The sequence below is a fragment of the Astyanax mexicanus genome, chromosome 10, assembly GCF_023375975.1.
Source record: "Astyanax mexicanus isolate ESR-SI-001 chromosome 10, AstMex3_surface, whole genome shotgun sequence".
Taxonomy (NCBI): Eukaryota; Metazoa; Chordata; class Actinopteri; order Characiformes; family Acestrorhamphidae; genus Astyanax; species Astyanax mexicanus.
In genome coordinates this window covers 43,746,429-43,771,789 of record NC_064417.1, presented here as the reverse complement: position 1 = coordinate 43,771,789, position 25,361 = coordinate 43,746,429, and the positions used below count along the sequence as shown (strand labels likewise).

Genomic DNA, 25,361 nt, shown 5'->3' with positions numbered 1-25,361 from the left:
AAACAACCCTATCCAGATAAATCTCTGAATCTGGATAGAATCCCAACTGTATCAACATTAACACTTTAATATAACACTATAGTCATTATGGCTTTTTAGAAAAAAGTGCATTATAGGTCCTTGTGGCATGGCCCAGAACCCTAGAATCTATACTTCTACCTAAAGAGTAATGAATGTAAATCATTTTGAGCCCTTTGTACATGAATCAGACACTGCAGTGCTGCTGGGGTTTTTAAACTCATCAATGTCACTGCTGAGCTGAAAATAGTCCACCAATCCTGTAAGCACTGTTCTGTGTGTAGTGATAAGGGACTAGAGGATGAACAACACAAACTATGCAGCAACAGTTTCAGAGCTTCTGTCTTTTGCTTTGCTTTATCTACAAAGGTGGAGCAGCTTATAGGTAGGAGTGTGTATTAGGACAGTGTGAACACAGTGTTTAAAAACTCCAGCAGCACTGCTGTGTCTGATTGTGGGATTCTGGTAAATAATTTCCAATAGATGAGATGTATTAGATGTTATCTAATACAAGTGAGAATATAAACAGAATGTAGTATGAATTATTAGCATGAATAGCTATGGATCTTAGCACTGTGTGAGACAGGTGCATGCAGAGGGTGTAATGAAACCCTGTGGCCACTGAAGCATGCATGGGAAAGCCTCTTATTTTACAGGCTGCTCTACAGAGCTGCTCATCTCCACATGCAAGGACATCTGTTTTGTCTAAGCTGGATTACACAGATCTTCCCAGCTCCAGCGCCAGGCTGCATGCTCTCAGCTGATTTATGATATTATATGAAGCTATGCAGGTTTACTGCTGGAATTTGCAACACTGACGCTACATTTGTTCATATTACTTGATATCGGCCTTTGCAGCGACTTTTACAGGGTCAACTGAGGCTTCACACTTTTGCTGTTCTCAAGCCCTTGGAAATTGGGCTAAGAATGGACTTAGAACTTAGCATAATGCACTTAAAACGTATAATCCATCAATGTCCCATTCACCATAGCTCAGGAGAATGGAGTTATGCTTCAGTTATTTTATTTAGTTTAAATTAATAGCTACCTTACAATAGCTTTCGATTGCATTGGTCCCTTGGATGATTCACTGATTTCCCTCCAATATCTACTCATATGCAAGTTATGCTGATATTTTATGCAATGTTATATATACAGTATATAAATGTCATATAACAAATATAATTCTGAGGGAGGTTACACCCTTGACCTGTGCATCACACTCTGACTTCTGTCTGAGCTTGTTATATCATCTCGGAACGTAATGCCGTGCTTAGGGATGATCGTGCGCAAGGAGTCACTGCATTACGTTAGAACTTCAGTTTTTCCGCCGATGCAGTAAAGGCCTAAAGCTCTATTAGGAGAGAGCTATATAAGCAGTGGAGACCTGCTCCAGCATCCCAACCACTTCACTGCTGATCACGCCTGCGCTGTGTCTGGTGAGTGCTGCATTGCTGCGTTGTCATTTTAATCCTTTGAGTGGCGCTGTGGTAATTATTCATTTATTTATCTTTGAATTGGATGCTTTAATTTATAGATACTCATGCATGCAGAATAAGCATGCTGATGCTTTTGCATCAAACATGCTTCAGGGTGTAGTTTCCCAGGACCAGATTTGATTTAGGCCTGGCCTAAGGAAGGATTTTTAATGGTCTACATGTGAAGCCTGCAATCTAGTCCAAGTCTAGGCCACAAAACAGGCTTTTGCATGTAAATTCTGCAATCTATTCTTAGCTTAGGGCACAAAATAGGCTTTTGCATGTAAATTTTGCAATTTATTCCTAGCCTAGGCCACACAACAGGCTTTTGCATGTAAATTCTGCAATTTATTCCTAGCCTAGGCCACAAAACAGGCTTTTGCATGTCAATTTTGCAATTTATTACTAGCCTAGGCCGCAAAACAGGCTTTACATGTAAAACCTTTAATTTATTCCTAGCCTAGGCCACACAACAGGCTTTTGCATGTAAATTCTGCAATTTATTCCTAGCCTAGGCCACAAAACAGGCTTTTGCATGTAAATTCTGCAATTTTTTTCCTAGCCTAGGCCACAAAACAGGCTTTTGCATTTAAATTTTGCAATTTATTACTAGCCTAGGCCACAAAACAGGCTTTACATGTAAAACCTTCAATTTAGTCCAAGTCTAGGTCACAAAACAGGCTTTTGCATGCAAATTTTGCAATTCATTACTAGCCTAGGCCACAAAACAGGCTTCTGCATGCAAATTCTGCAATTTATTCCTAGCCTAGGCCACGAAACAGGCTTTTGCATGTACATTTTGCAATTTATTCGTAGCCTAGGCCACAAAACAGGCTTTTGCATGTACATCTTGCAATTTATTCCTAGCCTAGCCACAACACAGACTTTGAATGCAAAATCTACAATTTGGTCCATGTCTAGACCACAAAACAAGCTTTACTACATGTAAAATCTGCAATTTAGTCCAAGCATAGGCCACAAAACAAGCTTTACTACATGTAAAATCTGCAATTTAGTCCAAGCATAGGCCACAAAACAAGCTTTACTACATGTAAAATCTGCAATTTAGTCCAAGCCTAGGCTACAAAACAGGCTTTACATTTAAATTCTGCAATTTAGTCCAAGCCTTGGCTACAAAACAGGCTTTGCATGTAAAATCTACAATTTGGTTCAAGCCTAGGCAACAACACAGGCTTCCCATGTAAAATCTACAATTTAGTCCAAGCCTAGGCTACAAAACAGGCTTTGCATGTAAAACCTGCAATTTAAGGAAAGACAATTTTATTTGTATAGCACCTTTCATACACAGAGGCAATTTAAAGTTAGTCCTAGCCTAGGCCACATAACTGGCTTTTCATGTATATTCTGCAGTTTAGTCCAGGCCTAGGCCTCAAGACAGCTCTGCATGTAGACCCTCCAAAATTACTCTCTTTGGACCAGCTTTTCATGGAGTGATTAGGCCTTACCCAAGCCCACCTTTCAATGGGAAATATGAATTTAAAATGCTGTGTGGTTTATAACTATTGTTCTTCACTGTAGACACGGCTCGCCATGGCCTTGATGCTGCAGGCAGCCCCAGTGCTCCTCCTGCTGGTCTATTCTCCAGGTACCCACTCCGCTCCATCTCAGTACCTGTGTGGCTCCAGCCTGGTAGATGCTCTCTACTTCGTTTGTGGAGCGAGAGGCTTCTTTTATGCCAACAGAGGAGAGAGGGACCTCGAGGCCTTGCTGGGTAAAAGCTACTTTGCGAAAGTGTTGCTCACATTCTTAAAATTAGTCAAAATCAATAGATATTTTAATTTAACCTCCTCCAAATAAATTCAGCCCCAAATCTGTGTTTATAGTTTTGTACAACAAGCTAGTCCTGTCAAGATTACTTACACATGGAAAGTTGTAGGCAGAAAACATAAGTCATGATAATTACCATCCACTGCACTGTCCACTGTGGGTGGTAATACCTTACACATTGTCTTTGATGTAGTACACACAACACTGTGGATGAAGGAGGAATTATCAGACCTCTCTCACAAGATTACACCACACAACATACACAGATGTGGGCATTCTTTAGCTGTCTGATAACACCCCTGTTTTAAGGGATGTTCTAGAATAATTTAAAATAGAATACACAGAGGTATTTCTGCTGCGTTCCAATCAACAGAGTTAATAATTTAAGTACAACTTCAAAGATCAGTTGTTTTCAACTCCAAAATACCTGCTTTCTTAAAAAAAAAATACTATTTTCTCCTCCAGCTGTCCTTTCGCAGACTTCCCCACATGAGAATGCAGTGGAGGGAAGTCCTCTAAAGAAGGCGGAGCTGAAGGTAAAGAGAGGAATTGTGGACCAGTGTTGCCACAGACCCTGTAGCTTCTCTCATCTGCAGAACTACTGCAACTGACCAGCTGCTCAGAGTCCTCCAGCCACTCTGCTACTGATTATGGAAGATCAATGATGACCTTGGCCAACAAATAAACCATTTATTGCAACACCAAGTGCCATTTCCTTTACAAAGCAGACAATAAGATAACCTCTTCCTAATGTCTGAAATTTACTCACATGGATGTGTGGGAAGGTCAAACCTACATTACAAATAGAGAAGAAAGGAGTTTCAAATCAGGTATCAAGTACAGTTTCCTTGTGCTGTACAATACTATAGTGCCCTCTGCTGGAGACAAGTGCAAAAAAGCAGCAAATCAGATTTGACAGGGAATTTATATTTATTAATAGTTTTAAAAAACAAACACATACAAATAAAACAAACACACATAGAAACAAAAACAAACAAATAGAAAGTCATTTTTGTCTTCTACATACTTTTAAATATTAGACTGAATTGTGTGTGATGGCTTTAGTGAGAAATTAACACCACTGCACTAGAAAGAAATATTGATTTAATCTGTACTAGTATACAGATTAAGCCCATGACAAATTCAAAATACAAATGCATCTCAAAAAAACAGAATATCATTGAAAAGTTACTTTATTTCAATAATTCAGTTCAAAATGTGTAACTCATATATACATTTTTTTATTTTATTGTTTATGATTATGGCTTACAGCCAGTAAAACTCCAAAAAACAGAAAATATTATAGAAGACCAACTGGTACTTTTTGCAGTGTGCCAAGTCCTGCTGGAAAATGAAATCCGCATCTCCATAAAAGTTGTCAGCAGAGTGAGGCATCAAGTGTTGTAAATTTTTTTGGGGAAACACTGCACTGACTTTGGACTTGATATAACAACACCAGCAGATGACATGACTCTCAATCATCAACAATAAAATAAATAAATGCTTAAAATAGATCACTCTGTGTGTAATACATCTATATAATATATGAGTTTCACATTTTAAACTGAATTACTGAAATACAGTAACTTTTCAATAATATTCTTTTTTGAGGTGCACTAATATTTTAAAATCACATTATATAGACAACACATTTAGAAGAGAAAATTAGAAGTTAGCCAGACTAGAGTGTGTGACAGTGCTAATCTGGAATTAAGATTTGGAACAGATTAAAAACCAAAAGCACAACTTTAGTGAATATAATAATACAGAAGGATTTAAAAAAAAACAAACAAAAAAAACAAGCTGCTTCGAGCTGTATGGACCATAGACCACAGAGGCACATTTTTAATATATTTTTTAAAACAAGTTTTGTAATTTAGTTCCAAGAGAACAAAATTGATACAATATAATAAAATAAAATCCCACTCCAATCGATGCAATTCTAAAATGTATATTTTTCAAATGCTAAAGCCCTAAACCAGAACACCTGTGTAAAACAGGAAATACTTCCAGAATATGTGACTTATGCTTGTATACTTTATTATTTTCAGTAGTTTTGGCCACCCTCCTTCCTCTCAGGTCTAAATAAAATACACATCGTCAGGTGCTCAGTAATGCTCATTCTGAGCAGGAGCACATATCCAGATAAGGCATTGTCCACTGAATAACACACACAGCCCAGAACATCAGAAGTTCAACAGATGATAACCTTAGCCCTTTCTACATTCACCCACTATCTCAGACCTGCCATAGGCTGCTGGTTCTCCTTCAGCTCGTGTTTGAAAGCTTTGCTGGGATCAAACTTGCGTGGGGCCTGACTGGACTTCTGCTGCTCCAGCTCCCGCCTCTGTTTGCCAACCTGTGATCTCAGTTTAGCCACTTCCTGTAGAGCGCAAAAAAGAAACAAATCAGTAACAAAAACTTGTGCAAGCAGTTATTCAGAAAACAGACCATGTTAAACATCTCCAGTGTTTAGAATTAAAAAAGTAAGACATTTTTTACATATGCTAGCCTTAAATGTTGCAATATATTCCAAATACAGTGACATTACAGTGATTTTCCTACCAGGTAAATTCACACTATTACGCAAAATATACTTCGCAAAAGGAACATACCAGTGCATCTCAAAAATTTAAATATCATTGAAAAGTTACTTTATTTCAGTAATTCAGTTCAAAATTAGAAACTCATATTATAGAGATGTATTACACACAAACTGATCTATTTTAAGAATGATTATCATGGCTTACAGCTAATAAAACCCCAAAAATGAGTGTCTCAGAAAATCTGAATATTATATAAAGTCAATGGATACTTTTGGCAGTGTGCCAAGTCCTGCTGGGAAATGAAATCCGCATGTAAGGCTGTAAGATTTTATGGGAAAACACTGCACTGACTTTAGACTTAATATAACACAGTGGATCAACACAAGCAGATGACATGGCTCCCTAAACCATCACTGACCATCAGTAAAGAGTGGAGAGACACACAGTCCAAACTGCTTGAGGTCTAGTGTGAAGTTTCCACAATCAGTGATGGTTTAGAGAGCCATCTCATGTGCTGGTGTTGGTCCACTGTGTTATATATCAACTTCTACAACTTTTATGGAGATGCAGATTTCATTTTCCAGCAGGACTTGGCACACTGCCAAAAGTATTAATTGGTCTTATAATATTCTAATTTTCTAAAAGACTGATTTTTGGGGTTTGGTTGTCTGTAAGCCATAATCAACAATAATAAAAAAAAAAAAAAACCATCAACAAAAAAAGAATACACTCTTAAAATAGATCACTCTGTAATACATCTATATTTTATGGGAGTTTCACATTTTGAACTGAATTACTAAAATAAAGTACATTTTTAATGATATTCAATTTTTTTTTAAGATGCCCAGGTACATGAACCTCTGTGTTAAAATGAACGATTTTAATTTCACCAATAAAGAAGAAAATTACATTTTCTTTAAAGTCTTTGACTAAGTTGATGCAACATTCCTTGTAGTAAAATATTATGACTTTATTCTTAAAATCTAACATTTTTAATGTGTATATATATGTTTTCATCAGAGGCCTTTTAATCGCTGCTGTTGCAGTGCAATCCTGACCTGTTTGAGCTCCAAATTCTCCTCCTTCAGTTTGACCATGTGCTTAATCTTCTGCCTCTGGTTCTGATGGCCCAGCAGATTGGCGTAGGCGCCAGCCAGTTTACTCAGCTCCGCCTGAGTGGCCCCCTTCTCGTTGAGCAGGGCATCCCTCTCCGCCGCGAAGCCGTCCAGCTGCTCCTGGAGACCACAAGCAGCAGAAAAATGAGAGGCACACCAGGGAGCTACTGAGACCATCTGCACCGCTCACACTGTCAGCAATAGCAGCTCTGCAGAAGAAGTTTAAAGGAGCACAGACTAACCTGAAAGGGTTTAACTTTGGAGTAAAGTTTTTCATACAAGCTTTTCCAGTGCTCCAGTTCTTCATTAGAAGTGCTGTAAGAAGATATGAACACAGGAATAAATGACAACACACAGTTTTAACAGTAAGAGTGCAGTGTAAACAGAGGCAGAGAGTAAGACAATGATTAATTTTCTCATAATACACTTTTCTGAGCAGATCACTTAAGATATCTGAATTTTAAGTAATTTTAAATAGGTTGTGCATGCAAGCATGGTCAGTGTAACGTTTAACAATTTAATTTTCTGACCGTATCAAGATAAAAAAAAAAAAGGGTATAAAATTAATCATTGTTTCCACCCCCTACAAGTTTTCAATTATTTTGGTTTATTATTTTAGTCTTTTTCCAACAGAATTTTAAGAAAAATGAAAAGTTGAATCTTCTCTAGATTTTCAGATTTGTCAATTCTGATGGTATAATCCTTGCAAAGTGCAAAAATGAAAAAAAAAAAAAAAACAGAAAAGATTGAGAAAAGATTCGTTTGTTCCTAAAAATCCAATTCTGAGGTGCAGAGATGGGGGAAAAAAAAAAAAAAAAAAAAAAAAAAAAAAAACACAATTGAAAAAAAATGGCTTAAAACATATTTCTTATACACTGCACTACATAAAACAACCAAAACAAAAAAACAAAAACAAACAAACAAACAAAATATAAATTTTTGCATTTTGAATAAATGGTAAGAAAACGTAATTAATAATCGTTACATTGACCAAATATCCTCTTAGAAGTAGAGGAGAAAAATTTTAGAGACATTAGATGGTTAGGTGGTGGGGCAGATAGTGATACAAAATATCAAATTGAGGACATAGCTAAAGAGTAGCTTGCTTTTCTATGAATTACATTTTACTATTTAGTATTTGTACAGATATTTCGTACCCGTTTAAGTTTAGTTAAGTTACATACATCTAACAATATTGTTTAAACAGAAAACATACATTAAAAGCATCATTTGGATAAAAAGTTGGGAAGTGGAGTAACGTAATTACAACAGAACATTTGTAAAATATATATGACCGATTCACATGGGATAAGACATTTTAAAATAAAGAACGGAGATGGGAGTCACTACTCGATTTACACACTTGTGACCTCTATTACCCTAAGATTTGTAGAAGACTGCCAGAAGCACCTGGACTTATCTAGACATATCTGTGACATACACAACAAAACAAAAATTTCCCCCGAGTGCCACCATACTTGAGAAAAAGTCAATTTTACTTTATGTATGTCACTTTGAGATTAGATTTAATTAGCAGATTTAGGACCGGACTAAAATCACCAAGGACCTCTGATAGACCACTCCAACTTCTCCAGGTAAAACTAAGCCTATCCAACTTTTGATATACATTTTTTATATTCAGTATAGGTTTTCACTGAGTGTTCAAATGTTCTCATACTACTAATTATAAACAACTCTGTGAAGGAAGGTTGATCTAGGAACATTCCTGCTTGGAAAAAAATATACACAGTCCCTGGTGTCCTTTTATCAGGAGTATTACAGCAAAGACCACCATTTAAATGGAATACAGGGCTTGTCTTCATCTTGACTCATTAAATCTGCTGTGCTGGAAAAAAAAAACCTTCAGAGAAAAGTAAATGCCCTTAGGCCTAGACAACCTCCCCCCCCCCCCGAACCGCCACACCTCCCCAATATCAGCTCTATTAGCTTCTTGCAGCCTCTTTAAACCCAGATTAATCCTAAGTCTAATATTGTTAGGAAACAAACCCCCTAATCAGATTCTGGCATTTGAATTTGATTAATGCTGCTATTACTTCTAATTCATTTAATCCAGCCAGTAAAACGCGATCAATTTCTTAGAACTGGTCCCAGGTCGTTTATCTGAAGACTGACTAACGTGTTTATGAAGTGCACTCACCTTTGCTGTGCTTCTGAGAGCTGCTTGGTGAAATTGAGTCGCTCCTGCTCCATCTGCAGATGAAGATGCTCTCTCTCCTGCTGCCACTCCTGTGTGCAGCTCTGCAGACAGGCCTCCTTCTGCTCCAGCAGCCTGCACTGCTCAGCCACCTCCTTCTGCAGCGTCCCCACCCTGTCCTTTAGGACCTGTGCCTCCTGAACCCGGCCCTCCGCTGACTCCCTCCTCCTCTGACGGGTCTGCTCCAGCTCAGCCAGGACCTGCTCTTTCTCCTTACGCTCCTGCTCAGTCTCTCCCTGCAGACGTTTCTGCTCAGTGATGTGAGCCTCCACAACTTTCTTCAGCTCCTCTTCACTCTGAGCCAGCTTGGTCTGCACTTCTAGTAACATCCTGGACACAAATGAGTCACGTACAGTTAGTTTTAGTCTGCCAAAAAATGCTAATAATGTGCGCTCCAATTGGATAAGGCAGAAAATTATTACCAGCAAATACAAGTTGTTTTTCAAATATATGTCTGTATGCAGCCAATGCAGTCCATAAATTAGTGGACGGTGGCCATTTTCATTAGTGTTTAGGACAATCGACAACTAAATTTTTTTGGGTGATATAATTTCAAAAAATAATATATGATTGTTGGTTAAATATTACTAAAAACAACTTAATATTAAGGCCAAGTAACAAGACAATCTAGATACACAACTGTCTATGAGCCCCACCCCCTCCCCACTATTAATTTCCCATTAATTAGACAGTTATCCAACAAAATATTGCAAAACTGAAACCCTTTCCTCCCTGTTGCTCCCAATAAAATTTAATTAATTCAATTAGCCTTAAATTTTCTTTTTGTTTAAAATACAGCTTTAACCTGCTTTTGTGGACTGCACTGTAAACTGGGTTCACACACCATGCTTTCTGGAAGTGTTCCTGAGCTGACGCAGTGATTTCCAATACAGAATCATGTCCGCTGTTAATGCAGTGTCACCTGAGGGCCCGAAGATCACCAGCATCCGATATTGAACACATGCCTTATCCCTTGCACACAAGGATTGCTACAGAGTCTCTAAATGTTTTTTGATATTGTGTACTGTAGATGATGGAATCTCCAAAGCCTTTTTTTACACAGAGGAACATTTCTATAAAATGGTCTAAATTTTGGGTGCACTTTTGGCAGGACTGATCAACCTCTGCCCATCTTTGTTCTGAGAGACTCTACTGTTCTAACATGCTGTTTATTTTCTTATACCCAGTCATATGGGAGATGTGTATGTATATATGTATATATATATATATATATATATATATATATATATATATATATATATATATATATATATATATATATATATATATTATTTATTTACATTTATTTAACCAGGGTAGTCACATGGAGATTAAAAATCTCTTTTACAAGTGAGCCCTGACCAAGACAGCAGCACAAAAACACAAATCAACTAATCTACACCCTTATAACACACATACAAACAAAATACTTTAACAAGAACAAGCATATGTATAAAGATTTGAGACAGATGATTTAAATTCCTTCAGTGAAATAAACTGATCTAATCTAAAATGTTTCTGAAGATCATTCCAGGTTGAAGGTGCATCATAACTGAAAGACTTCTTTCCAAATTCAGACCGAACAGCAGGAATATCCAGTGTTATATAATTACTAGAGCGTAAATTATACAAGGAACCGTTTCTTATCAAAAATTCAGACAAATATGAGGGAAGCTGACCAATAATTCCTTTATACACAAAAACTGCCCAGTGTATTTGGCGTCTTACTGATAGTGGAGCCCAACCTGTCATTTCATACAGTTTACAATGATGCGTTAAGAAATTGGCACTTGTTATAAATCTCAATGCAGAATGATAAACAGAGTCCAGCGATTGCAGTGTCGTCTTTGGGGCAAATCTGTAAATTATATCCCCATAATCTAAAACAGGTAAAAAGGTTGCTTCAACTAATTTTTTCTTAGCCTGTTGAGTGAAGCAAGAACGGTTCCTAAAATAAAATCCAAGTTTCAGCTTTAGCTTTTTAGTGATATACTCAATATGTGATTTAAAAGAGAGCTTATCATCTAGCATAATACCTAAGTATTTATAAGATGAAACTAACTCTATTGACTATATATATATATATATATATTTTAGTTCTTACATTTCTTCACCAGCATTTTGATGCCTCATCTCAAATTTTAAGATTAGGATTCAAGGAGATTTTGTCATTCGCATCACATGTGGTACATGAGGTGGAACGAAATCGTGATCCAGTTTTACACCCAAAGAGCTGTTATTAATAGATATATAGATAAAAAAAAGAATACAATAAAATAAATAGAATATACAAAATAGATAGATAAATATCCCAAAGAATAAAAAAAATAAATAGAGAGTAGAAAAGTTCATGAAGTCCAGAGTGCAAGTGTGCTATAGCAGCATGATAATGTGAATTAGAGCAGTGGAGATAAAGTGTCTCAGTGCAAGTAAAGTGACCATGTTGGTAAACAGTAAACAGTAATTTGTCCTTGGTGTCAGTGCAGTGTGTTGCTGTTATTCTAAATGTGTTGTTTTTCATGATATATGTCATATATAAATGACAAATGTCAATGGCATAAATGTCCCACTAGAAAAGAATAAATAAAATAAAGTTGGTGTGAAGAGGTAAAATGTCATGGATATAAGAAATGAATATAAGCCTATATCATGCAGCCTTTGCAAACAAGTGCTTAAATCAAACGATCAACATTAAATTAAATAAGACAAGAACAGCTAAGGGCACTTTTATGTGCCTTTTTGTTGTCGCCATCTTTTCTCCTGCTTTCAAAAATTTAGCTTGGTGTCTTTTGGTTTCTATTCTTTCATATTAGAGAAAAAGTTGTCCTGTTGGTTCTTCTGTTTGTCATTTTGCTCAGCCCCAAAGGACTTTGGTCCATCAGGTTTGGGTAGAGAGCCTGCACACATTCTCAGTTACAGACTGACCCTAGACCAGGTCATAACAAGCCATGTACGAAATGTGATTTTTATAAGATAACTGATATTCAGCATGCAGACATGAAATCTGACCTGGCGTACTCCTCCCGCTCCTTGTGTTGATGCTGAAGGATTTTCTCCTGCTGCTCCTGCAGCTGCTGGCTGACCGTTCTCACTTTCTCCTCCAGCTGCTGAGCATGGGTCTCAGCCTGCTCCCTCTGTACACTTAAACTCTGCCTGGAACTAGAAAGGGTAAAAGTATTAACAGCATAATCCAAATTAAAGTGATTAGTTCAGCAGTAAACGCTCACTACTTACCCCTCTAGCTCAGCCGCCATTTCACCAATCTTGCCCAGGCAGCTGCTGTGTTCCTCCTGAAGTTTCTTTAGACACTCCTCATGAGTCTCTTTTAGAGTCTTTATTTCCAGGTTCCTCCTATTGACACAGGGCAGACATTAACATCAATAATGCAGGGTAGCCACAGGCAGATCATACTTACTTAGTCTCCCAGGTTCTGACCTCTCCAGCTCTGTACGAGCGCTGATCAGTTCATCTCCGAGAGCGCTCTTCTCTCCGGTCAGACACTGGATGGCCTCCTCCTGCAGCCGCTCCTGCTGCTCCAGTACAGACAGCTCCTCCAGCACCTCTTCCAGCTCCTCCTCCAGCTGCTTCCTCTCGGTTTCTGTCACCTGATGTTCCTGTGCCAGCTCGCTGCTCAGGGAGTCACTGCGGGTCTACAGCATTTAGATGGAAACAAGTCAGATCATGTTAACTGAAATAGGCTAAAACTCCTAGGTTCAAAACTAGCTTGGCCAAACTCCTGCAAAAGTTAGCGAGATAATAATGGCACATTTTTCCTTTATATTCTTGAACTGATAGTTTTGCAAAACTGCACAGAGCAGGTTCATCCCATTACCGTTTCACAGTAAACAGACTGAAATTGTGCAGCTGAAACATTTGTTTTTTTTATCCATCTGTGTAAAAGAACTAACTAAAAGTATCACTTTTCTGCCTTCTCTACCTTAAACAAATCTTAAACAGAGACAGAGAACACCCCAGTCCAACAATCTAAGCATTTTCACCTCAAAGTCACACTTTATTATATGTGTTTATGTATGGTTGCTAAGGTATCCCAGGTGGGAGCTGTGGTTTTGCTAAATGTGGATGCTAGATTGGTGCTACAGTGTGGCAAGACAATGACCAATATTTCAGGTTGTTCAGGTGTTGCCATGTGATTTCTGTGGTACACTACAGAAAAAATAAGAGACCACTTAAAAATGGTAATTTTCTTAGATTTTACAAAATTGAAAACCTCTAGAATGTAATCAAGAGGAAGATGGATGAGGTCTGAAAGCTCTGCATCTTTTTTCGTTATTTCAGCCAGTTCTCATTTTCTGCAAATAAATGCTCTAAACGACAATATTTTTATTTGGAATTTGGGAGAAACGTTGTGCATAGTTTATAGAATAAAACAAAACAACAACATTCATTTCACTCAAACATATACCTATAAATAGCAAAATCAGAGAAACTGATTTAGAAACTGAAGTGCTCTTGATAGCTGATGTTGATAGCTGGATAATGTCATGCCAAAGCACTCTATTCATTCCTATTGCATTTTTTGCATATACTTCTATTATAATATAATAATAAATACATTAAAAACACCAAAAAACTTAATGAAGAACAGGATGAGATACAGGATGGATATCTAGCAAGAAACATTAAACCAAGAAGCATTTTGCATTACACAATAACAACAATAATAATGTGAGAGTATGGTCACCTTTTCCTCCTCTAGCTGTTTAGTAAGGGTAGACAGTTGCTGTTTTAACTCATCATTGGCTTCTCTGTCAGTCTTCCTACTCTCCTCCAGGGCGCTAATATTGGACAGCAACTCCTGCACCCTCCTTAGACCTTCCTCTTGTGTCCTGGCTGTAGGCAAATAAAGAAAAACACAAAAATAAAAAGATTGTACAAGTGTATTTTTCATCAAACACATACACACCCAATCATATTTCTCTATGTAAATTTAAATTCTACAGGCAATATGCATTACAAGTGACCACACCCACCTCTTTCACCCTCCAGGGTCAGGCAGCGCTCACCCATAAGAGCCACGCGCTGGTCCAGCTCCTCCTCCGTCCTCCTCAACACCTCCCGGATGCGTGCCAGCTCCTGCTCCTGCTGCCTGACTGTGATCTGGGAGTCCTGAAGCTCCTGCACTCCCTGCTGGATCTTCTCCTCTAGCTCTCTCATTGCAGACTTGGAAACCTCACTTTCACTCTCGTGCTGCTTCAGCTCCCTCTCCCTTTCTGAGAGAGCGGTCTGGGTCTCCTGAAGCTCCTGCTGGCACTTCTGCAGCTCCTGTTCCTTCTCCATGAGGGCGCTCTGGGAATACTGTAACTCTGCAGTTCGCTTCTTCAACTTCTGCTCCACCTCACTTAAAGCAGGGCAAAAACAGAGGGATAAAGTATTTGTAACGTTGTCAAAATCAAAACCACAGTCAAGCATATTTAGTGCGGAGGGCAAACGCTTACCCGAGTTTGTCTTGAGAGTCAGAGACCCGTCGCTCCATAGCAGATTTGTCTTGCAGCTTACCCTTCAAATCCTTAGCAAAAAAAAAAAAAAAGTTTTTAAATTTAAGCTTATCATATGGAGCTTAAAACTAACAAGAATTTTCCACTGCAATTTGTATATATGAATTAAATTACATCTACTTTTTACTTCCATTTAATTTCAATTGTAAAGTGGTGAGATTTGCTGTTACAGAAAAATACACTTTCAGATACATGAATTTAAGTCTATCTATAATCTTTCATCTCTGACCAAAACTAGTATTTCAAAATTTTAAATCAAATAAATTTGAACTTATGAATAGGAACTTTTCTTATCTAAAAATTGTAAATCATTATTTTGAATGGATTCAAACAGAAACCTTACCACGTAAAAAAATAAAAAATAAATAAAAATAAATAAATAGATATGCTAATAGAAAAAAGTAATATTGCAAGTTTATCAAAAGTCAGATAAATGTAATTATTAAACTAATACCATTTAATTAAATTTTACTTTAAAGCTCATATTACCAGTTCAGTCATTACAAAGTACGGCTGCACCAGAAATTCATATTTCAGGTTGAATTTTGCCATTTGTTTCACCATTACAAGAATGAAATAGCCTAAATGTACATTCCTTAAAAAATTCAACTGTTTAATAAAAAATGACTATAAAACATATTAAGGAGTTCAACAATACCAGAATCTCTTCATTTGCAGCATCAAGATAACTTTGAAGAGCCTTGATTTCCTCCCTCAGCTCCTGTATGACAGCTAAAAAGGAAGGTTACATAAATATTTAATATTAACAATAGTAACAAAATAATAATATTAACCAAAAAACATAATAAAATCAACCAACTGTGCAGCTTATCCATTTCTTTCTCAATCTCCTCATTCTGAGCTTTTGTCTCTTCATGAAGGTCCTCTGCAAAAACAGCATTCAAGAGCACAGTTAATATAAAAAATAAATAAATAAATGAATATATAAATAGTTATTGTATGCCTGCATCTACATTGCCCTTGAACAATGACAATATTGTCATTATTATATATGTTCTACATGTAGTTTATTTACTGTGAACATTAGCTTTGTTGCCTTTGTTTAAATTTTCCCTTGTCCCAAGAAATGCAATACTAACCAAGGTCTTTGTTCCTCTCCTGAAGAGCTTTAAGGGTTGCTCTTGAGGCTTCAAGATCTGTCTCCAGCACCTTTACTTTGCCTTCTGAACTGATTTTCAAAAAACTCAGCTCCTGTAAGAAAAACATCAACACAGGGAATTCATATGGGTCATGGTTTGAATATATTAATGTTTCATTACTGCAAAACGCTGAAAGATTTGACCTGCAGATCAATAAAAACAACTCACCTTGTCTTTAGCGTCTAGTTTATTTCTTGCCTCCATCAACTCCATTGACAGAGAATTGATTTTCTTCTTTGTAGTGTCTGTAGAGACCTACCATGGCGTGCATTAAAATTATTATATTATTATAATAATATTATTCATTAAAAAACAAAATTAAAGTAGTAAAAGTGGTATGTGTTTGACTAAACTAACTAACACTACATGTATTTAACTACACAACCGACCTTAGACTTCAGGAACTCGTTTGTTTTCTTCAGTTCAGCAAGTTGTCTTTCGAGAGAAGCTACATTGGCTGCGAGGCCAGTTTTCTCTCTGACAGCAGCAAGTAGTTTAGCCTCCAACTTTTTAAGCTCTTCCTCCATAGTCAGGAGCCTGCGGTCCTGTTCCCCTCTCTGCTGAATCAACGTCCGGATCTGGGAAACAGAACAGCCAGGGTTTAGAGGTGCAATGATGTCACTGTTATAAACATGGTGTATATAATTTATAACATGTAAAAATAATAATAGGTTACAATCACATATATGTAAATCATAACAGTGCCATTTTTTATTCTAAAAAAAATGGTATGGGCACCATACATAGATAATTGTTAAAACAATTCATTTGTTTGAATATGTTTTCTTTTTTTCTATTGATCTGTGCAGAACATAACTCTTGTTTAAGATATACTAACATTTCACACTTTTATGATATTTAGGACAGGGACATATGATGAGAATTAATTGTTAAATTTTAGTTATCTACAACACTGCTTAAAAATAAATAAATAAATAAATAATTAGTCGTTAGAAATCCTGACACGCACCTCTTTTTCCAGAAGTTTTTGATGTTTCATCTCAGTTTGGACACTGCTTTTGTCCTTTTTGGAGCTGCTATCCTGTGTGAGAGAATGTGTGTATAAGACAGCTGCTTATATGATTTATGTATTATCTTACACATCACACAGGTTAGAAGATACTCACCAGTCCATCCACAGACATGGTTCTTCGCACTGGAGACATCGGCACATCTTTCGAAGGTGGTGGAGGCAACTCTGTGGCTAAAACAGTGTCAAAACACATGTCCACAGATGACAAGACAGCCAAGAAATAGTATTAAAGGCAGTGACATGAATGACATGAACTTTCCTAAGATAATTAAAAAGATAAAATAAAGATTTGAGCAATAGCATTGCTTATTGCAATAATTTCTTGAAAAATACATTGGTGTATTTTAAAATGTTTCATTTTGCTGGGAAGCCACAAGGCTAAAGTACAGTATGTTAAGGGTGATGGGGACATGTTTAATAGCCAAAGAAAATGAACAGAGGTACTAAAGATGTTCATTTGAAATGTACAGTTTCACAGCATATTTGGCCTTTTGTCCCTTACATCATCCTGTCTAAAATAATAAGTTAACAGAAAGCTGTTGCATATTAGGCTTTTTAGATTAGTATAGGAAACAAACTTCAGGCAAACGTGTGATGCCTGACTAACTGCATTCCTTGGTGAAATAAAAAATTGCAACTAGGTCGGACTTACATTTAGACGGGACCTTGAAGCGCTCTGACTTATGGAAGGACGCAGGTCCCTTCACATCCCCACCTTTCAGCTCGTAGGTACCAGGTGGAGGAGCACAGCCTGGCAATGGGGAGAAAAAGTATGAAAAAAGTTTTATTATTATTATTTAGTTTTTTTTTTTTATAATATATGTATATGGTTCAGAAGATCACAAATCTTTCTATATAGCTGAATAAGACACGCTGTCTGAACCAGGGCTTCAACAGCAGTATTATGTCTGGAAGGAAGTGTATTGTTTAATGATTTAAGGGTATTTCTTGTATAATTGTATATGTTGGCAGTTTGTATAATTGCACTACATTGTTGGCTACACTATATATGTCTATGTTACACTTATTATTTATTACATTATCTTGGTAAATAAGTGTTGTTTACAACCATATAAAGTTTACTTTTTTTACTGAATGTTTAGAGCTTATACTATATAAAACATATACCGAAGCCAGGAAAGGCACTCCTCTTAGAGCATAATTCTAAGTTATGTCAAAATGCCTTTATCAAGACGACGTACGCGCGTATGTGGGGGTGCTTTTCCTGGTGGGGGTGCTGAATTTGGCATAACGCCGGTATCGGCCAATAACTCCTCTTTTTCAAAAAATAAATAATCTGCCTATATGGCTAACATTTCAAAAACAATTCTTATTTATTTTATACTGGAAGGGACCAAGCAACACTGGCCGGACTACTACAATTGGCAGACACTGACTTAATTTAAGATTCAACATATTAATTGTCATTGTACACAATATGCACATTAAACGAGCAGTTACACTGTACAATGTACTCCACTGACAAAGAAACTATTAGAAAAAAAAAGTAGAAAGTAGAAAGACTAACATTATTACAATATTTTTTTTATATTTAGTCATATTGCCAAGAATGTCATCTTAGCAAAAATACCCCATGAAATATCGTGATATTAATTTAGGGCAATACCACCCATCCCTACTTGCTAAGTTCACCCAACTGCTAACTAGCTAATTTCTCTCTGCTTAACTTGTTAGTTATGTAGCCAGCTAACTTAGCTAAGCTAAATAACTTGGTTATATTGACTTTAGCTTTGGCAGGTTAGCCAACTTAACTAACTAGCTATCTATCTAGTTAGCCAAAACTGTACTTCTGCAAACATTAGTTAACGTGCAAGCTAGTTAGCTAACTTAACTAACTAACTAGCTAGTCAATGAACCTAACCTAGCTAGCGTTAGCTAACTACCTAGCTGGAAGCTAAATTTATTATTTACAGCAGTTTGTCAAAATTAACTATACCCTATTTAACTATAACTATATATAACTATTTACCCACAACACCACTCAACATTTTTATCGTATTGCCAAGAATGTCATTGTCGCAAAAATACCCTAAAATATCGTGATATTAATTTAGGGCCATTTTACCCAGCCTTACTTGCTAAGTTACCCAACTGCTAACTAGCTACTTCTCTCTGCTTAACTTGTTAGTTAGCTAGCTAGCCGACCTTGCTAAGCTAAATTGACTTTAGCTTTTACAAATAACTTAGCTGTTCACATTAGCTAGGTTAGCTAACTTTACTAACTAGCTTTCCATCTAGTTAGCTAACACTGCAATTAACCTAACCTACCTTGCTGGAAGCTAAACCTATTAAGTTACTTCAATTTGTCAAATATAACTAACTTTAACAGTTATACTTTTACCCACAACACCGCTCAACATTTCTGTCAGCCTGTAGTCAGTTTAAACAGATAGTTAACTCGTTAGCTCAGTGTTAAGCAGACAGAACCAAACCGTTTAAATCGTTTAAACTTTAGTTCAGTTAAATGATAAAGCTAGTGTACACAACACTAGCTAACTATAGCAGTGTACTGTAGCTCCAGCTCTAGCCATGATACCGCTGTCTGTCTATCACAGCAACCTCACTCTGCTCCACTTTGTTATGAGAGCAGCAGCAGCAGCTCTGGCTCTCCCTGACCCGCTCCAAACAGCAGCGCTACATTAATACTCACCCATGTGCTCATTGAATCTTTTCAGAGGAGCTCTTGAAAACGACATCCTTTATAAACGTATATAAAAAACAGCTAAAAGTTTAAAAACGAGGCTTCAGCTACTGCAGCTTCAGCTACACCCGCTGGACGGTTTGAAACTCCCGCTCCAGCCAATCAAATTGAAGGAAACTCGCTGCCCAATGAAACGCTCTTGAAAAGAGAAAAACCTGAAGACTGTCCAATCAGAAGCCTCGCTTGTTGTGTTACGTAGGCATGCTTTGTGCTCGCTAGGTCCCTCGTGTGGCGGAAATGCGGCGCTGGAAAATGTTGGGCTGTTTACATTCATAGATGGTCCATATGACTACTATATAACCATATACTCATTATTAGACAGACAGCCAGCCAGACAGCCAGCCAGCCAGCCAGACAGACAGACAGACAGACAGACAGACAGACAGACAGACAGACAGACAGATAGATAGATAGATAGATAGATAGATAGATAGATAGATAGATAGATAGATAGATAGATAGATAGATAGATAGATAGATAGCACAACAATAGTACTACAATGTATTCATAATCAATTTACTTTGTCACAACTCCAAAAACAAAGATCAACACCAAAATGAAAACAACAAATAAATAACAATTACAAGAACAACAACAACAACAACAATAATAATAATAATAATAATAATAATAATAATAATAATAATAATAATCAGCATAATTCTATTTTAATAATAATAATTTTATTACATGAAAAAAATATTTTTTTTACATTCCTTCCTTAAATTACTGAAACCAAATAATTTTTATTAGTATTTTTTTAAACAAAGTTTAACCTCTTTGAGTTAACTTAGTGAACCAACACCAGCAGATAACAAAGCAGATTGCAGCACACTGCCAAAAGTACCAAGGGGTCTTATATAATATTCAAATTTTCTGAAACAATGATTTTCGGGTTTTTATTGGCTGTAAGCAAAATCATCAACAATTAAAGAAATACACGCTTAAAATAGATCACTCTGTGTATAAAACATCTACATAATATATGAGTTGCACATTTTTTAACTGAATTACTGAACATTTCAATGATATTCTAATTTTCGGAGATGCACTAGTACGGTATATTATGGAAGCCCATTTCTGCCACCTGAAGAAAAAAAAACTTCCTCAACTAAGTCATAATTATGAGATAGAAAAGTCATAATTATGGGATAGTAAATCATAATTATGAGATAGTAAGTCATAATTACGAGATAGTAAGTCATAATTATGAGATACTAAGTCATAATTATGAGATAGTAAGTCATAATTATGAGATAAAAAAGTCATAATTATGAGATAAAAAAGTCATAATTATGAGATAGTAAGTCATATTTATGAGATAAAAAGTCATAACTTTTTCCATAGTATATAGTGACAACAGGCTTTGGCCATTCTGAGTGAGAAATGAAGGGAAAGTGGTGGGTTTTGCGTGTAAAGATCGACAGGGGGCGCCCGTATTTCAGCGCACTCACTGTCGGGCGGATTGAACAGCTCGCTTGCCGTACTCCGCTTTAATCACAACACGGGAAGTGGATTTGAAAACACAGATACTTCATTCATTTCCTCTCTCAGTTCAATAATAGTGGAATTAATGCGCACTGAGCGGGGTATTATTGTAGTTTACACACTTATCTAATAGACGCTTCATTATATTCATGTGCAAAGAGTTAAATGTTGTGATATCGGGAGTTCAAGCTGAGCATGGCAGCGCTGGTGAGGGATTAAGTTGAGGGCAGCTGGGTGATGTTTTGACCCAGTTTGGGAGATGTCAGTGTGGCTTGGCTCAGTTCTCTATGGGATATGAGGAGCTGACAGACGAGCAAACACCACTCAGCCCTATTGACTGTCTTAGACTGGGGTTTTATAGCTTTATATCAGTTAAAACAGCATATACAGCAGGCTGCTCAACTACCCACCACTCAGTTAACCTAGCTAACCGCTGCTGTCATCATGAGACTCAGCTCTTCAGTATTCGCTGCAGTCTGTCTCCTCATCGAGCTGCTCGGGATTGCACTTTTCCTTAGAGGATTTTTCCCTGTTCCAATCAAATCTTCTTTATCAACAAAGAGTAAGCTGTCCGATCTGCCTGCAGAACCACATGCAGGTAAGAACACTTTCCTTTTTTAATTCAGATTCAGAACAAATGACTTATTATAGAGCCACTAAGCCCTAAACCTTATTTTTTCATTATTTGCTTAAATGTGTTTCTTCGAAGTAATGAAACTTAATGTATCAGTCCTGCTTAAAATTGTTATAACATTTCCTAACCATTAAAAAAAACGCTTTTACTGTGGTAATTTCTGCCTCTGTAGCACCCTCTCTGGATTAACTATGATATAGGCGTGACACATCACAATATGCAAATAAGATAATCAATAATTCCGCCCCCCTGCTGACATCCAACCATCTGCGTCTAAACACTATCAGAGGCATACTACTGCTGCTGCTGCTGCAGCTCAGCCAATTGGCTCTCTTAAATCCCTCCTGCCCTGCCTCTAAACCCATACATCACCCAATGCCCTGCCCAAACTACCCCCTTCAGCAAAAATCAGGGTTTAGCGCCTCTTTAAGGGATTGGGACTAAACAGCTGTGTAGCCTTAAGAAAACAGTTTATCAGTAAGACTAACCGGCAAAAACGGATTCTATTTGTTAAGGAGCATAAAGATTGGATTATGGAGCAATGGAAGGATGTCATATGCATGTGCTGTACAATACTACAGTGCAGAAATTAAGTGCATGCATATAAATTGTCTATATAATTAATTACCCAAAAAAAACTGTTATCACAGTTATCACAGTATAGATTTTTTTCAATTATAATATTAATGCATCACAAAGTATTGTGTATGATATGATATGAGACATCCCTACTGTAAAGGGAGTATTTCTCAGCTAAATTTATTTTTAAAAAAGTCCTATACTACTGATAAAATTCTATCAGAATGAAATGTTTTTTACAGTTTTTCTCAGTATATCGTATATACAGTATATGCAAATTTTTTTTATGTATAAAAGCAGTCATAATTTATGCTAACATAACTATGGAGGGACCAAACAGATTGACAGATTGACAGATGTCATGATCATTATATATTTACCTGCATTTCTGATGTAATTTTGTTGACATTTACCCCAATTTCTATTTGCCTTTGTAGGAAGTAGTCAACCAAACTCAACCAAAGTCCCTTCACCTCTGTTCAAGAGAGTAGTGATCGTGTTGATCGATGCTTTAAGGGAGGATTTTGTCTTTGGGCCAAATGGGAAGAGATTTATGCCCTACACCAGACACATAGTGGAGAGGGGATCCTCTCACAGCTTCATCGCCAAAGCCAGACCTCCCACTGTCACTATGCCCAGAATTAAGGTGAGTCTGAAAATGAATCGCATATTATTTATGTACCCAACAGTTTCATCTGAGCTCAGGTAGGGCTCACATGGCTAGTAAGTGTAGTGTTACCATTACAACTCACGTTAATCTCAACTGAGTCCCATCTAGGTCCAATGTAAACAGTACTGTATATTGCAATATATTGCTTTGTTACTCGGTTCTGTGAACCAAAATTTCTCAGATACAAAGTGAAGACTAATGTATATGTGAATCAAAGTGCTTTTAGAAGTTTGTCTGTTACATCAGCATTTACCATAAGTTAATTGTGGTAAATCTTGTCATTTTATGGCAGTGCTTCAGATGAGCTGCAGAAAATTGAAGCCCATAACATACTTTTAGCAAAGTAACATATTCTATATTTATTGTGAATATTCACTGTTGTCAGTGTTCAGAATGCTTTCACCTTGGTTTAAATAAGGAAACGTGAAATAAAACACATATTACTCTGCCGTTAACTTTTAGGAACTTTTAGGAAGATTTCATTTTCCAGCAGAACTTGCTTATATAATTTTCAAATTTTCTGAGACACTGATTTTTGGGTTTTCATTGTCTGTAAGGCATAAACATTGGACAGCGACGATATGAGTTCCACATTTTGAACTAAATTACTGAAATAAAGTAACTTTTCAGTGATATTCTTATATTTAAGATGCACTAGTAGTATTCTCAAGATTCATATCTGCCTTACTGTTCCATGTATACTCACATCAGCAGTGTCCAGCAGATGCCAGTAGAGCTCTTCTGTCATGAATTAGATCCCCACTGTTCACTGCAGCTGTTCCTGCTGTTAACCGGCATGACACGGCCAACTAACCCAAATCACTGTCTCCTGGAGACCAAGTCAGTCATTATGCACCATTGTGTCTGGCAGAGGCTGGACTGTAGAAAGGCCTAGAAAGAATAGAGGGACAGACAAACGTTCAGAAGAAGATAAATATTTCAGGAGACATGCGGTTTATTTTTAGTGAGGGATTTGACTGACCGCTCGCTGAAATGCTCAGAGGGATCACTGTGACTGAATAAGATCTGGTTTAAAGATGTTGATTCATCCTCAAACAAATGCTGCCAGTGTTTTTTTTTTTCTTCTTGACCACAGTTCAGTAAAAGTTCAGTAGCACGCAGTGCTATCGTTCTATTTCAGGTTGATGTAAGAATAGGTACCCATACAGTCTAATGCAACACTATGGACACATGTGATTGAATTACATGTATTCCATGGAATTTTTAAGTGAAAACATTTTCTCTACATACAGTACAGGTCAAAAGTTCAAAAGAAGGACACACCGTCTCTTTTTGTATGTTTTTAGGGTTCAAGCACCGAAGGTGCGTAGAACCCTATTGTTTTTGCTAAGATTTTTCTTCTTCTTCTTCTTCTTCTTATTATTATTATTCTTTTTCTCCTGTAAAAACAGTTGTGCAGCCTAAACCGTAAGTCATAGAGAAATGAAACTTAGATGGTAGGTAGATGTAGGATCAGTGCATCTCGGTGGACAACAAAAATGGCACCGATTGGTCAAGTGGTGGCGCTATAAACAAGGAAATTCATTTTTCACAATTTTCTCAATAACTCAAAAACCATAAGACCTACATTCAAAATTCTTTTTTTGATGGATTCCTTGGGTCAATACCAACAACTTTCCAATTTGGACCATGCACTTCCGTCTATATAGATTTTGTGCTAATTTGCATAATATGCAAAACCTACTTTTGCAAACTAGTCCTAGGAATTTTGACCAATCCTGGCATGTTTGGTATCAAAACACTCGTGAGAGCATGCGCTTCAATATTCATTAAGAAAAAGTTGAAATATGTAAACAATATGGCCGCCATATGCAAATTAGTCCTTCCGGATATATGCCCCATTCACTTCAAGAGGTAAATTTGGAGCACTGTTTCTCAGCAACCATGCAACCTAGCAAGTTGAAACTTTGCATGCAGAATCTATCATACAGCCTCTAAAGGATGTTCAAAGGGCAACTTAATCAATCAACATGGCTGAACACCATCAGCCAATCAGCATTCAGCAGACATTTTGGCAGGCTGAATGTTGCCCAATCTGGATGATATTTGGCAGTTATGTTCAGGTGGAGACACTGTAGTGACCTGCAAAGTGCTGAAACAATCCGCCCACTGGGGGGCGCTGTTCCAAAAAAACGAGTATATGTCAATCATGCTGTACTATTTTGACATCTAATTGTTTTTGCCATATTTAGTACAGTGGCTCTGACAAATTTCTCAATACAACTATGTTTAAAAAGTGCTTTGTTCATTCATAATTGCTAATTGTTTGAAAATAGCTATATTGAAACTACTCTCTGGATATTTGGCCTATCACCTCCATTTCAGTCTTGCTGCACACTGTAGAGTCTCTAGGTAAATGTTCATTAAAAACATTTGT

The 25,361-nt window shown here is 36.9% G+C and overlaps 3 protein-coding genes across 5 annotated transcripts in view; 2 read left to right on the top strand and 1 right to left on the bottom strand.

Moving 5' to 3' along the window:
- The first annotated feature begins 1,406 nt into the window (after window positions 1-1,406).
- Window positions 1,407-3,935, top strand: insb (preproinsulin b). Its single transcript, XM_007247481.3, has 3 exons — window positions 1,407-1,457; window positions 3,036-3,228; window positions 3,750-3,935. The coding sequence occupies exons 2-3, from the start codon at window positions 3,048-3,050 to the stop codon at window positions 3,893-3,895; spliced, it is 327 nt and encodes a 108-aa protein (XP_007247543.2). The 5' UTR covers window positions 1,407-1,457; window positions 3,036-3,047; the 3' UTR covers window positions 3,896-3,935.
- A 260-nt stretch (window positions 3,936-4,195) lies between these two features.
- On the bottom strand, window positions 4,196-23,688 carry hmmr (hyaluronan-mediated motility receptor (RHAMM)). 2 transcript variants are annotated; one of them, XM_049484392.1, is made up of 19 exons: window positions 23,670-23,688; window positions 17,522-17,620; window positions 16,964-17,040; window positions 16,807-16,878; window positions 16,226-16,414; window positions 16,005-16,091; window positions 15,777-15,888; window positions 15,497-15,562; window positions 15,335-15,408; window positions 14,617-14,687; window positions 14,152-14,519; window positions 13,863-14,011; window positions 12,596-12,810; window positions 12,395-12,511; window positions 12,170-12,319; window positions 9,104-9,490; window positions 7,188-7,260; window positions 6,889-7,065; window positions 4,196-5,667 (listed from the first exon to the last, which is right to left on the bottom strand). In XM_049484392.1, exons 3-19 carry the CDS (start codon window positions 17,000-17,002, stop codon window positions 5,518-5,520), a joined length of 2,496 nt encoding a protein of 831 aa, XP_049340349.1. In that variant the 5' UTR covers window positions 17,003-17,040; window positions 17,522-17,620; window positions 23,670-23,688; the 3' UTR covers window positions 4,196-5,517. The 2 variants fall into 2 exon arrangements, with proteins under 2 accessions (XP_049340349.1, XP_007247541.3); XM_007247479.4 differs by lacking the exon at window positions 23,670-23,688 and adding an exon at window positions 19,541-19,679.
- pigg (phosphatidylinositol glycan anchor biosynthesis class G) overlaps window positions 21,081-25,361 on the top strand; it is a 192,483-nt gene continuing 188,202 nt past the window's right edge. For both annotated transcript variants that reach the window (XM_022683537.2, XM_049484390.1), the window contains exons 1-2: window positions 21,081-21,678; window positions 22,731-22,939. In XM_022683537.2, the coding sequence (XP_022539258.2) occupies window positions 21,525-21,678; window positions 22,731-22,939 (363 nt within the window). In that variant the 5' untranslated portion in view covers window positions 21,081-21,524. The remainder of the gene's footprint in view (window positions 21,679-22,730; window positions 22,940-25,361) is intronic.